We start from the raw sequence: 15,799 nt of genomic DNA, 5'->3' as shown, positions 1-15,799 counted from the left end.
ATTATGCGTCTTCCTACCTTAATGATTCAGCATGCATTTCACTTTTTTGTTTACCATCTCTTCATTTATAGTCTGCTGTCCTTTGAATTAATATTATCTAGACAAGCAGTTATGAGTACATACTGTCTCTTAAATGAATAATTAGTTATTCAGCCATTGTCTTCAAAGACGTGTTCTCCGTGTACTGTGCATGAGACTCTTACAAATGCTGGGATAATTGACCACATTCCTCTTTTCATTGATGGTTGAGAATAAATAATGAATTGGTACTAGTGCCCTTCCTTTTGTCATTCTGCACAGACAAAATACAAAAGACAGAAATTGTGCTTCTGCGGGATGTAGCCAGTGATAACTAAAATAAAATAACATAAGCCTTGAAACCCACTTTGTGTAGCACTTTCAGGAAAATGTTTGGTTGACATAAGATTTTTTTTATGAAGCTGTTTCCCTCCATACTGTATTAATACAGTCCACAACATGTTGTTTTATTGTACATTTTAACAAATACATAATAGTTTCAGACATGGATGGTCTGTGCTGTGTAAATGGAGAGTTGCAAAGATGTCTCTCCTGTCTGTCCCCATTGCAGTAGGCAGTAATTAGGAGTAATGTGTGATTTAGCAATCATATGCAGCTGCATCTGTTCTGATAGTAATCCGAAAGGAATTTCACCACCCCCCATACACACTAATTGAATCCCCCCTCAATGTCTGCATCCCAACTCACCTCACAAAATAATGATCCAAAGATCTTTTTCAGTGATAAAGACATGCATATCAATTTTTCCTATAGATTGATGAATGGTGGTTGATAAATTGGGCAATTCATGTGACAGATTCATATCTGTGTGTTCTAATCATTCAGAAATACAGTACACAGATCAAGTAATCTGTGTTAATGAACACTCTTTACATCAGATCATGACACTATGCCTTGCATGTTAAATCCAGACATGAATCACATGATTTATAGTCCATATGCTGCACATTTCATTAATTTTCTGCCAGATATCACCCTTACATCAGTGCAAAATATGCTGTATTCTGTCTGTGAATGAGTAACAATAACAACAACCTTGAAACCAAAATCATGGAAACATACAAATGCATTATTGATTATTGTAAATACAGTGAACTCTATCAAATCTGAAGAATACACACATGAAAGTATTATATAAGGTCTATAACAATTAAACAGAGAAGGTTTTGTTGAACAGTAAAATGTCATGATATAAACCAATGGACAACCTCACAGGTCCACGAGGGAATTGAAGTCAGGCAGTGAACAGCTTTATCCTGTAATGTGTGATTCCTTACTGAGCGCAAGCAGAGCTTTCAGAAGGATTTCCCCCAAATCCCCACTCTGCAATCTAGGATATGACAGTGACCTTGTGGCTTACTGGGTGTTTGTGACCCCACAGTGTTATTGCTGAGAGCTAATGAGAGACTACCATGAGATGTTATAATGCTGCTGTTTGCACTCTCTATCCAAAGTGTAAAAAGAAGTGGATGAATTGACAGCTTATATTTCAGTATTTGTCTTTCCATGTTAGTTCAGAAGGCATCACAATGATCTGAGTTGATTAAAATAATTCCTGATGGCATTTTCTTAAGGCACAAAGTAGGAGACCAATTACGAATTAATGCACATTTGCTTAGTTTTGGAAAATCAGCCAAAGTTAACTTGGAGTTTGGAAAAGTAGAACTAGTGTTGCACTTTGGAAGTTGTCCTCTGTCTACTTTGAAACCACTGAATTATTTCCCTTGACCATTACAGGAGAAAAACATGGTTTTCCTTACCTAAAAATGACAGATGCAACAAAGAAGCAAAATCAGTATATATTATAGCCATGATTTAAATTACCAGGAGTGTTTTTCACCAGAGCAATAGGGGAAGAGTGTGCGTCTGGTCTGAATTGTATTACAGTACATCTCTTTGTACTTCCCTACTTAATTTCCTCTCATTCAGCTGTTAGCTTCTGTTTTCAAATCAAAATATAACTGCAAAGTCAGTTGCCATAGGAATAAGCAGAAGTAAAGGAATTAAACAGAACCCCAATGAAAGGACACACACAAGTAAGAAATGAAATAAAAGAAAATCAAATTCACTTATTACTGTGAGCACTCCCATCTTACCCAAATGACAGTAGCATTACATATGTATTAGAAACCACCAATGCAGCTGTTGTTTTGATTTGTTGTGTATCAGAAATGAAACTACAGTAACAGAAAGATATTTACAAAAATATACTTCAGGAATTCAGACAACCCCAATAGACATGTGTAGTAGAATGGAAATAGTTTACTTGCTGCTATGCAGCCCCCCACATTAGGTAGAATGAGCTAAGGAGCTGCTGCAAATGTGATGTTTGGGGTGGAGGAGGGAGGCAAAACAATGAATGCTGGGAAAGTGCATTTGTTGCCAGACACATGAGATTGTGATTGTTCACCTCTTGATCTTCAGTTTAATTAATTAATGTTTATCAGATTTTATTGATGACTTTAATATAACACGTGCAATTATTTTAAGATCGTGCAAAGGAACATATAGCTACAAAGAAGGGACACTTTGTAGGGAAGATTTGGTATCAGTCCCTTTCTGATGATTGGGCAGAATGTTCCTATTCTATTCAATCAGAAAGCCCTTGGGCCTTCAAAGACTGGGCTTGCCTACCCCTAGTCTAGCGAGTTGAGAAATACCTTAAACATTTGTTACTTCTACAATATGAATTCACCAGGTTGTAGCATGTTTAAAAGAGGAATGCCCCTTAGCTCAAGGGGAATGAGGAAAATACAAGACATTAAATACCTGTACATCATTAAAGAGCAAATTAGATATTCAAAGGAAAAAGGTAACTGTTGTGTCTCCTTTGTACCAAAGTCCAGTAAAGTGGTGATTAATGTGTCTGTGATAACAAAAATAGTAATAATAATGACTTGATATACTCTAAAGTCTATTATCAATAAATTAGGTTACAGGATAAGGGTGTCTGCCAATAAATACATAATAATAATAATAATAATAATAATAATAATAATAATAATAATAATAATAATAACATAATCAAGAACAGAGCTATATCAGATCAAGGTAACCAACCAGGTTAGAAAAGAAGCTGACAGAACTTTCAACTAAATCAGAGGCACCAGTGAAGTGGAGCCGTACACAGTCATATAGTGTGAAACGGGTTCCCAACCGTGGTCCTGGAAGACTGTTTTTTGTTCCAACTGAGCACTTTTTACTTATCACTTAATTACTTAATTGAACACTACATTTATTTAATTTCCTTTTAATTAATTAATTTTAATTTAGTAGGGCTTTTATGTATGCAATTGTATAAGGAACATCTCTTATTAAGGAACCAACTTTCTATCAGTTAAACAATTTAAAAAGTCAAATGCAATCAAATGATTAGTTCAATTAATTCATTGAGTGCTCAGTTGGAATGAAAACCAGCAGGGTAGGAGGTCCTGCAGGACCAGGCCAGGGAACCCCTCGTGTGATATACTGGGAGTGGTTTGGAATTTCTTATCTGGAAGTAATCATACCACCAACTGGTCCACCTATACCATTTAAAACAGCCGACTGATTTGTCTTTGTCAGCCTGGTTTAGCTTCTAATATCAGACAAGATCAGTGTTATAGCTATATATATATGTAAAATAATATTCATGAGGAATGTTTAATATCAGAAAAATATATGTATCAAACTGAAAAGGCGTTCTCCATGTATCTCTACACTCAAAACAAGTATTAAACAACTGAAGACTGTTGACAATTGGTAAGCAGTCTTCCCTCCTTCCTTCCTTCCTTCCTTGAGATGTTTATTTCAAAACCATGTGTTTGCACTTGTTCATGATTTAACTTATACCATTTTCTTATGCGACCTATTGAAAAATCTCTGCATTTCTAAAGTCAACACCATACATTTCCCTCACTTCTTGCAGTTGCAGAGAGGGCACAGATTTAAAAACAAACCTACCAGCACTACCTATAATTAGATGAGAGGAGATGTTTTTCAATACGTGAAGTCCAGTGACTACACACTTTGGATCATGATGCAGGTCACACATAGGGCCCTGCTTTCACCTGCAGCTGCAGTCCACTGCGGATGCAACAGCACTGCACACAAGGAACTAGACTTTGTAAATACTATGACCTGCCACCTACACCCTTCATCCACCCAACTGCAGGAGTGAACAAGGAAGTGCAGCACATGCCCAGTCTCTCTCTCTCTCTCTCTCTCTCTCTCTCCCTCTCTCTCCGCCCTCCCTGCGCTGCCTGACTCACTCACTGCGGCCGTTTTGACGTGCGTGACGTCGCTTCCTCCCAACATGGCGCAGGCAGGTTGCTAATGGAAAACCGAGGGATTTCCGTGTGAATTTCTCCCACCTTCTGCATTGATGTGCGTTTTTATCGTTGGCCCACCCGTTTGCCCTTTTGTCTAACCGGCGACAGGAACGACACCGATCGGGACCCCGGGACCGGTACTTCTCGCCCAAGCCCCGTCCTGCGCGTCATGTATGAAGGGAAAAAGACGAAAAACATGTTTTTAACCCGGGCTCTGGAGAAGATTTTAGCCGACAAGGAGGTGAAAAAGGCTCACCACTCTCAGCTGCGCAAAGCCTGCGAGGTGGCATTAGGTGAGTTGGATTTGGGCGACGTGCACACGGGGGTTGTCATTTAGTTTTGGCCCACGTCACGCCGGGGTTGTGTGGATGTGGGATTGAGAAAAATGTTGCATTGCCCTGACTGAGAGAGAGAGAGAGAGAGATGGTGATGCGATGTGTGCTGTTCAGCTAAGGAAGGAGGAAGAGCTGCGATGAGTGCTGGCAGTATCTCCTTTTAACATGTCTCTTTATTTTAGCCCAGGGACAAAGGCCGAAAACCATTCATCAGGAGAGACACGCACACAGAGAGATAGCGAGACGGCTATTAAACATTAATTGGCTATCCGAGACGGGGGGAAATGGTGCAAATAAAGGAGTGCGTGTCTGCTTCTGCCACCATCGTTACTGTTCAAATGCGCACAAAAACAAGTTCAGGAATAGGGATACACTGTTTAAAGGGCAGGTGGATAACCATTCTCCCATATGCTGGTCATTTAAGAAGCGATTATCATGGTCTCGCTACCATCAGCAGGAGGATTGACAGGAACTGAGGTTTCAATTTAAAATTCTTTTGTTTTGGGGCTACGGAGCCGGTGAGCAGGTAGACATCATAATAATGATCAGATGCCTGCATAACCAGGGTGCACTAGACATGATTGTGCATGCATTGGGTTTGTTTCTGAAGCCCATTGGCGGAGTGGTTGCTCCGCTCCTGCCGTGGAGGAGAGCGCGATGGCAGGGCGTGAAGGCGGGCAGGGCGCCGCTCCGCTGGATGGTTACTGTGTGTCCGGGTGGGACGGACCTGTCCAGCTGGTTTAGGGCACAAAGCCTGCTGGTATGCAAAAGCAATATGGATGGATTGGCTTTTAATGGCAGGAAAGCCACTGAGACGACAAACCCATTGGATGTATCTGTGTATGCTGCGTGCTTGTGGAAAGGTTGTAGAAACGCTAGACACAGGGGCTTATTGTGGCCAGCTTCTCAACTGGTCTTGTTCTGAAATGGGCTATCTGTTTCATTCAAATGTATTTCTCGTTTGAAGTGTGTAAGTGATGGTATAAAAACCAAAATCCCAACAACTCAACTGCGAGGAAACCGCTTAAAAGAATTAGAGCATGTACCACATATCATAATCCAGTGTCCCACAGCTTGCATTTTGAACAAAAAGTTTGAGATAACACAAGTGCCTCTTCACATATAACCCATGCTGATAATAGGAGCTGAAGATTGTATTCCACAGTCCAGTGCCTGGCTTTAAACAGAAATAAATTACCAGCCATCTGCCCATGGCAAGATTCACTTTTATTACATGCGCTAGTGTCAAAACAAACTGAAGCACTGGCTAACACAAATATCCATAGGATATTTACAAACCTTTCAATACACATGAGCAAAACGTGTGTTTTCTTGGATGCACTAATCTTAGCAGGGTTATGACGTCAACTAGGCAACTTATTCAGATGCATTAGACCTATTTTTGTAATGTTACTTAGATGATTGTACTTTTCGTTTAATATATAAAAACTTCTGTATTTATTATGCCCGGTTGTGACATGCTTCATGCACTTAGAGATGGTGCTGATCATAAAGTGTTATTTTTAAAATACTAACATAAAAAATAAAATAGTTTGTCATCTGTAGGCTAAATGGATATCTCATGCAAGTATGTTAATGCAAGGCTTTAATGTAGCCTAATGGACAATGAAGAGCATACAGCATATATTGGCAGAGAAAACCACTTGTCTTAATCAGTTCACTTACTGATCATGGATTCCTGAACGTTTGGATGTGATTCATTCTTGCAGGCAGTTTGATAAATCTGGGGCTTGTCGTAAATATGTTTATCTATGTAGCAAACATTTTGCACTGTAAGTAGGCCATTCAATGAAGAATTAGGGCACCGATGTATAACTTTAATACACCAATATTTGAACTGGTTGAGAAGTAATTTTAAGATTACTGATCAGATTAGTGCTTAGGTAGAAAATGGTTACCACTCTTATAATACTTAAAATAATTTGCTCTGTGCACAGGAAAGCATTAACTTCCTTTACATACCATGTAATCTAGTCAGACATTTAGTTTAATAAATTGATAGCTCAAATAAAACTAACAAGCATAGCAGAAGTTCTCTTCAAAATGTAGGCCTACATCTTCTTTGACTTTGGATCTGCTGGTCCAGTCAGCATGAGGTTTTAGATCTTTATATAGAACACACAAAGTTAAATAATTATAAAACAGTGGGTACCCAAGTGTTAAGAGTCTATCATAATTTTAAAGCACTCCAAATGTATATCAGGGGTTGACATTCTCAGTGTAGAATGAACTAATCTCTCAAAATGTAGTCTACCATTGGCCAAATCATATTGAGCTTAATATGTCTTTCAAGAAGCTACAGATAACATAGAAACGGACATTGCCTTGAAAATCACTAATTAAAATCAGGAATGTTATTTAACAAAAAGTGAAAGGGCAAGTTGCATGTGTAGAATAAAACATTTTAATCTTACAAAGTAAGACATAGGCCTAGTTTGGTTTCACATGAGATCATTGACATTAATACATTTAGTAGTTTAAGCTAGCCTTTAATCATCAAGTTAATTTTGTTCTTCATAGAAGCAACTTTACACTTTTCACATTGAACCCAAATCATAAGTATCTGATAGTGTTTTACTCATATTAATCACATACTATCAGTGATCTTTCTATGATGAATGGAGAGGACCATTTCCCAACTATGATCTCTTGAACAATTAAGCAATATTCCAGTCATATAATTCCACTGTCAAAATTCAAGGTCAATCATGTGTTCTAGCTTTAAGACTGTTACTGAATGGCCATATTTGTATTTATTTGTCCTGATTCATGTATGCAAATATTTATTTAGGTAAGAAAAAAATTCAGTGTTCCATGTATCATCTAGTTACTACACACAAGTCTTGGTATTACAGTGTTATTTATTATATAAAACCATTGTGTTCCATGAAACTGACTATTTGTACTTGAAAGACGGGTAGCAGAGTGCTGAACTAGTGCTTTGCATGACTGCTACAGTATTTGGATGTTCATGCAAAAATGCTAAGGTCATGTATTTGTGTTGGTATGTAGTATGTTTTTGGCTGCCTCTTGCATAATTTGTTCAGTGCTATGAGATGGATGTTAAACTGTAAAAATAAACCGAATCTGTGCACATCTTTTTCACTTTTCTCACTTTTGCAAACTAGTTGAACACTTACTATTGTGCTTTACTTCAGTACTTCTTAAAAGTTAGCATGGGTTGACATTTAAGAACCCTTTCTGTTGACCATGGAAACTATATGTAGGGAATAATATTCATGGATTATATAGGGTTATGAAAACAAGGCAAGAAAGCAGCTCTGAGGTTTCTCCTGTGTATTTCTCCGTTGTCATCACATTTCAACAAGTAAATACATGGAAAGGATTAAAAGGAAAATAAATCTGAGACAATTCAGATAGAAAAGATGCATGTGGAAACACTGTATTATTCTGAAAAATGTTTATTCAAGAAAAACAAACTGAATGCTAACAAAAAAGTAATACTTTTGGAAGTGAAAATACAAGAGAGAAACAATGCAATTTTAATGCTGTGGATTTAAAAACTATAAATGTGGAATCCGTGGGATTTAGCCTATATCCAATTGAGGTGAACTCACCTTTGAAATTCTATTTTTAGCTTACGATCGAATTCCTTAAAGCCTGTGCCGAAGTCTGCAGAAGTAATGATAAAATCAAGAGGTAGAAATCTAGTTTGGTCCAATTCCATACAGTCAGCCTTAGAATTACCTCTCCTTTCCTCTCTCCCCCTCTCCCTCTCTCTCTCCCTCTCCCACGTATCTCAGGGTGAGACTGTTACTCACCATATTCTCGTAGCCTCCACATGGAGATAGCAGGCACATGGGTGTGTGTCATGATTCACAACAAACATCCTATTATTAATCTTCAGTGTCAATCTTAAAAAAGAAGAAAAGTCCAATTTAAGAGCTGCCTTATGTGGAAATTATTTACTTATCTAATTATTTATCAAAAGAGAAATAGATGTATTGTAAGCTGGAAAACAAACAAATGTAGGATGTAATGTACTGAGAACAATGGTTGTGCTATACTCCTCATTATTGTCTGGATATAAAAGCTGGTTGAATTTGTTTGATGCCATTCTCTGTTGATGCTGAAAACACAGTGTTTGAAACAGGAAATGGAATTAGCTGGGCAGTCCAGATATTGTGTTAGGAGACTTCACTATCTCTTGGTTTTACTGGCTTGTGCAGTGACAGGTGTTAGACGAATGGAGCTTTAGCACTTAAGCACTGTGAATAGAGGGAAATTGAGTGAGGGTTTGAAAATATAGTCCACATTCTGCTTTCTGCTGCTTCTGGAAAATGACATGGCGAAGGACCTTGGTGACACAAAACCGCTATTGAAAACAAAGCAATTGGTCTCGAAGCATATGAGAAATGTGTGCTGCAATATGCCTTTCCTTTTCAATTTTACTGTATTGGTATTCAATAAATGGTGATGTTTGTAATTATTATTTTAAATTGTTATGCGCCTGTTACTTCTTTAAAAAAAAAAAAGCTACTAGCCTGTACCTGATGGGGTAGTCTTCATCCCACCCAGCAGTTTACTCTGCAAGAACATTGTTAGGTGTATTTTGTAGATGGAGGAACTAATTTAAAATAAATAACCATTATTTTTGTGTTTTATGTTATGGATTAATGAGAAAGTTCTGTCTATGATTTGACAACTGAAAATCCTTGCTGATTATGACACTCTTGCAATAATGTTGTCTGTAACCATACAAACCAGTGGTCTTTGAAGTCAGGTGATGTTGGTGGAGTTCAGGTAAAATGCCATGTTTTTGAAAGATACTGTAGTGTCATACTGCGGGCACTATTTTCAGCTATCATTGTTATTTCGTAATGTACTATATTCTGCAGGACTGGTGCTGGGGACGGATACAGTATGTTCACTGTTTGCTATTCTGTTGTGCAGCTGAGAACCAGTGCAGAATACTATATGCTTGTAGAACAAAGCCTCTAGTGTGTTTCATTAATGTTTTCATTGGTCGGCATGCTTGCAATAGTGGCTGCATTTTGCTCACCAAGCTATGGATACTTTAATAGTTTCTGAAATCCTTGTCAGAGATACAAACCATTTGAAATTATATTCTGTAGATGGTCTTTTGTATTTAAATGCAGCAGAATATAGTATATAGATCTGCAAGACATGAAGATAAGCAGAGTGTACTGAGCAGAAGAGCCCTGTCTCTTTTCATGGCTGTCCTTTTATCTTTCAAACACATTCTGGCATTTAGGGAATCCTTGTTCCTAAAATGTTAGAACAACCAGAAATGTCCTCTTCCCATTACAACATATAACATTGGTGTTAGTTCATAATGCGGCAGGGTTTCTTATTAATTTTTGGGCGCATCTTGCTCTACGTGGCTTTGCAAGTTTATATCTGATGTTTTTATTTTAAACTTTGTATTTTAAGATGGCAGTATTAAAAATGACAAAATAAATATTGTACTCGGCAATATCAGTAATCGCAGCAAGCTGTAATTCAAATTGGAAACCCGATCTTAGAAAGTTAGCAAATTGAAATGAATTATTGACATTATTAACAGCCTTTCCCAGTTCTGGACTAGAATTGTCCCCTACTTTTTATATCATCACATCAGGACTGTGATATAATGATGTTCACACATTTAGCACTTTTCATAATGAAATTCACAGCTAGGTATCACACATCAACATTTAAACCTAGCCTGTTAAATGGCAGACTGGTAAAGTCATTATGGCCACATTAAAAGGTCCCCTTAAGATTTATCACGTAGCAAATTACATTTATCCACTGGGAACTTTCCCAGGAATGGTTTGATCTAGGTTTTTTTCATTGGGGAAATCTTTAACCTAGCTGAAATCCTCCCTTCTACACCTGAATCTAGATTTTCTTACATTTTATAGGCATGTGCAGGTTTAAGGTTGTAATTATGCTAGTATTGGATTGATAATGTGAAAATGTTATTTATATTTAACACTGTTTGTGGTTTCATATTTTCCGGTAGTTTGCTGAACATGGTCTAGTGCCTTTCAGGGAAGATTTTTTCAACCCTGTTTGATCCGTAGGTTTGACACCGCACAAAAATGATTAGGATATATAATGTATAGCAACCATTAGAATTGAGCTTTAAAGTCTTTCTCTCGTGCAGTTTAAATCTTGAGCAAGTTACCAGATAGTGTGGGTTAACTTGACTGCTTCACTTGATGAAACAGCCACTCTTCCCCACAGTCACAACCTAGAATATTCTCTTTGGCAGTTGTTGAAGTACACTCTAGAATCTATATTGAAACTGTTCATCAAATTGAGTATGGTATGAGGACAGATGTCATCATAACATTTAATAAGATTTTACTTTTCTGGGCACAAATGGCTGTTCTTCTGCTTTATCTGTTGAGATGGTATTTATATTGCAATTAGCATGAATACCTATACTTCATAAACAAATATCATCTTTTGATTGTATGAAAGATATGAGAGAGATGGATTTAGGCATGTTTTTTGTGACTTATTAACTTGACCTTTAGTTTGTCATAAAATACTTCTCATAATACCCCACTTTTCTTTTCTTATATTTGGGCTTTTAGGGAGAGATATTAGATGTCAAGCAAATTTAAAACAGTTTCAACTTGAGTATTTTATTTAAAGAGTTTCTTGAGACTCCTGATTTGCACAACAATGCTGTGGGAGACAAAATAACCTGCAAGAAACAGCCCGCTTATGCTCTTATGTCTTCTCTTTTCCTATACAACTGTGAAGCTGTCTCGCACAGTTTCAGCTTAACAAAACACGTTCAGCCACCAAAATAAAAACAAATAAGTATATAAATAGTTACGTATCTCCTTACTTTGTCATTCTTCTGCTTGTTTCTTGGAGAGCAGCCATTGTCCTCCTTGTTGTTATATAAAAACCTGTCTAAAACGTCCTAACTGCAGATTACTCCTAACATCGGCCATTATGCTGGGCATGTTGTAAACCAGCTTTTTCTTAATGTCTAAGACAATATTTGGTATTTTTTAAGCCATTGGAATTACGCTGTGAGGGTGTACAGCAAATGTAATCCCAAACATTAACATTTATTATAATGTAGCATTTTTGTATGTCCGAAGAAATAGGTATGTCCTGATATACTTACATTTTTAATGGGTTAAGGGGGACAATGTGTGGTTGTCCTTTGCTAATCCATTAGGCTGGTTTCCATGTACTTACATCTTCTTACCACTTACTCTACCTAAAAACTGTGATTTCTTTAAATAACAAAATACAGTGAAATACAAAGAAAATTAGTGCTGCACAATAGGCTGGACATATTCAGGTTGCTGTAATTAATTATTTATGTGGATAGTGATTGAAACCAGCTTTGTGTAGCGTGTTAGAGTAAAATGAGCTTTTAGGAATGATTGAAACTTATTCCTTACCAGAATATCTCAAATGATCCAGATCTATGCAATAAGCTCCTATATAAATGGTGTACGTTTTGGTCCTATATGAATGTTGCAAAGTAAAATATTTCATCTATCAAGTTTCACATTTTGTGACAGAGCTCCTGCATGTGTGTGTCGGGGGTGTCATGTATAGCATTAAATCATTAGACTGAGGAATGGAAGTAGATACATGTATCTCAAAAAGGTGAAAATAAATGTTCATTACCTAAAGGGAGAGGTAGCACTGCCTGTAAACTAACAGGCAAATGTGTCAATCTGCTGGCTTGGGCAAAGTAGACATGAAGTGACTTAAGTAATCCAGCTGTAGACAATCTTTACAAAATGTAGGTTTAATTGATTCATTTTGCATGTGGTAGGAGATTAGAATGATAGAATAGACCACTATTTGATCTATGTTTTGTGGAAACTAGGAATTTTTTGTCAGTGTGAGGAACGACAGCTCGATTTAAAAGGATCATCTAACAGTCTAGGGTATTAGTAAGTCAGTATCCTGAAAAAATGAGGGTATAATATTGCTTGCTGCCCTGTAATTGTTCAAATATTTTTGTTAAAAATACTAGTGTTAGTTTCATATTGATAGTGTGACCACATTTGATTATTAGTGACAGAATTCTAACATTTTCTAAAAACATGTTCAACTCAGTCAGTATAAGAAGATTCTTATAACTTCATTCATATATTTTGCACATTGTAGAGCTGTGCTGTTATGATGATATAGGCACAGCAATGAGAACTGGTGGTTGCAGCTGTTGGTTATCTTTTACAGTTGAACCAGAGCTGCTGTTTGGTGGAAGGTGTGCTGCAGCCAGTGCATCAGTGAGGCAGGGCAGGTGGTTGGCAGTGTGCGGCAGGCCCTGGACCTTCAGTATTGGAATCACTGGGAGCAAAGGGCCCGTTTGCCCCAGCAGGAATGGTATCTAAAAAGCAAGGCAAAGCTGCTGCTAAAGTAGCAGGCCAATATGTCAATAAGGTCAGCTCTGCTGCTGTTCTTAAAGCAGATTCTTAATTATTTTCTTAACACTGTGATTAAGCAGATGGCAAGGAGTAGTGGTGGAGGGATATTTAGTGCACAAATGTACGGACTAATTATTTTTTGTAGTGTGTAATAGTGTAAAAATATAATAATTAAAGGGTTATTGTGCATCTTAGGGTAGGTTTTTATTCGAACAAGTACTTTGTTTTAGGTTTTTGTAGCTTCAATGTGCAAATGCATAACAAATAATAAACGGAAACAGAATAAACAGGGTACATGTACCACTTTTTCTTTTATTCCATAATAATAGTCTTGCCAGCTCTCCCGTATTCGGGGCTACATCCTACTGTAAAAAAAACAAATATTACACTGAACCATTGCAGTACCATGCTTTATAAATTAAGCCCTGAAGGCTATAATACTTTTAAACAGAGTAATCCAAATTGATGGTTTTGAAGCCGAAACCTTTCTTTACCTGAGCAATACACGTTTGTATACAACACAATAATATAAACAGAAGGTGGAGTTTGTTTTACTAACTGTATTTAATTATTTGAATCCTTCCCTCCACTCCCTTTGTAACCAAAGGAAGCCCTGATCATCCAGACATGCATTTTGTTAGTAGTCTGGAAAGGCACGAGCAGCCAGATGCATGTTTCTGATGCATCTTCTGCACAGAGCCACATAAATTATATTACTATCAGCTTGGTTAGCCTGCTTTTTCACAGCTTTTTGTTTTGCCCGAATACCTTTTTATACCTCTGTAGGGAATTGACAGTTCTCCGTCCTAATTCCTTTTTGGTGTAGTTTCTTTAGAAAATGCTCTGATGACGGGGTAAAATGATTAGAGCTGTAATGCGAGGAAGTATACTAGTTACTGTAGTTAAGAAAGGATAGACCTTGACGGCTTTTAAAATAATTATTTGGTATAATATCAAAGCAATGCTTGCACAGTTTTGGAAACCTAAAATCTTTGTCTAGTCAAAATGCAAAGTCATGATACCAGCTTCATTTGATTCATGAGCAATCATTCTCCGTATATTTGTTTAATATCTCTTATGGAATATCTCTTAATGTTACCAGAGGTAATGCATCTTTTAAAATATTTATTTCAGATTTTATACTTGTATACACTGGGTGGACGATATATAATACTATGTAATTATTTACAGATATGATACTGCATGAATGTAATTACGTATGTGCCCGCTACACATGCTCTTAAACAAACAATGGTAAAGATACACAGTAGAGTGCTCTTTAATAAAATTGTACTGCAGTGTATTTGATTTGAAGAAAATTACATTTAATAATTTAATTTACAAATCCAAAATAGAATTTATATTCCACTGCTGGAAAGTCTTTAGTTTGCTTCAGAACAGAAAAGCCAAACCTTTAATCTTTAACGTTTAATGTTGTTTTCCCACCAGGTTTTAAGACCTACCATAACCTACCCTTTGATAAAATAATACAAATTACTAAATAGCTACCTAAATAAATGATATCTATTCTAAATTCTCAGATGCCCTTATATAGAACAGCTTACAGTGGACACAGATTATACACTTTACAAGAAGTGAATTAGGCCATGGTCTGTTAAGTTCTGTTGCTGGAATATTGAACCTTCAAATTATGTTTTCACATTCACAGTAGTTTCACAGGATAAGGTGATTGTTGTGAATTAAAGGCTGCTGTTCAGTTTCAGTAATTTCTCTTGGAGGTGTGTTAGAATGCTGTGAGCACGCAGTAAGAGGAGCTTCACGTCCCAGTCTCCCCGGTCTACTGGTTAATTTGACGCAGTCTGCTTGATTGCAGCTCCTACATCGTCCTAAGATGACTGATTTATCTAAACCTATATATTTGTATATAATTAAATCAATTTAAACAATAATGATGTGTATTATTTGTGTTTAGATTACATGTTTTTGTATGTTGAATAAGTAGTTTTACATAGAACACTAGGCTAAGTGCAAAACTATTTTGCAATGGGAATTAATTTTGTTGTGTATTCCAAGATTCAGTACTTGAAACGTACCTGCTATACTGTAGATTGAAGTTGATATTCTGTTACACCTGACCCATTAATAATATATTAGCACTGTGAGCCAGCATTTAATTTAATCCCAAGGCTGCTAATGAATTAATGATCATTTACCTGCCATGCAGATTTTTCAGCTTCTGTTTGCTGTTCGGGATAAATTCCTGATGGTTGTAGTTATTAAGAAGGTTGTGTTTACAAATGTCACTTTACATTTCCACCATCTGTATCACTGTTCAGAATAAATAATCTGAATATTAAATATGTGTAAGGCTAATTCATTGTTATCTCTGTTTTACTGTTTGAACTAAAGATTTAGATGGCAAAAAAATAGAAAATTCAAAGTTGAAATTGGCAGTATTACATTTTAATTAGCAGAAATAGTCTTCTGTTTAAATTCAGGTTGTAGAGTATCACAGTTCAGGTTAAATATTCTTCTTATTATTTAGGTTTTAGGCTAATTGTTATTTATATCCATTGTAGGAGAAGGACAGAATATATGCAGCTCTTGATGCACCAATTGTGTTTGACCATGTTTTGATATCGCTACGTCAGAATTTAAAGAGGCTTCTTTAGGAGCCAGATTTTTTTCAGTTTTATGTTTCAGACTTTATTATCCTCCAGTTGTGTCAATGTTTATTTATATCAATTACCTC

General features: G+C 36.7%; 1 protein-coding gene across 2 annotated transcripts in view; it reads left to right on the top strand.

Moving 5' to 3' along the window:
* Positions 1-4,294: 4,294 nt before the first annotated feature.
* The window catches only part of arfgef1 (ADP-ribosylation factor guanine nucleotide-exchange factor 1 (brefeldin A-inhibited)), a 67,642-nt gene continuing 56,137 nt past the window's right edge, over positions 4,295-15,799 (top strand). For both annotated transcript variants that reach the window (XM_066720707.1, XM_066720698.1), the window contains exon 1: positions 4,295-4,642. In XM_066720707.1, coding sequence (XP_066576804.1) covers positions 4,519-4,642 — 124 coding nt within the window. In that variant the 5' untranslated portion in view covers positions 4,295-4,518. The remainder of the gene's footprint in view (positions 4,643-15,799) is intronic.

The sequence above is a fragment of the Amia ocellicauda genome, chromosome 2 (assembly GCF_036373705.1).
Source record: "Amia ocellicauda isolate fAmiCal2 chromosome 2, fAmiCal2.hap1, whole genome shotgun sequence".
Classification (NCBI taxonomy): domain Eukaryota; kingdom Metazoa; phylum Chordata; class Actinopteri; order Amiiformes; family Amiidae; genus Amia; species Amia ocellicauda.
This window is presented reverse-complemented; position numbering and strand designations above follow the sequence as displayed.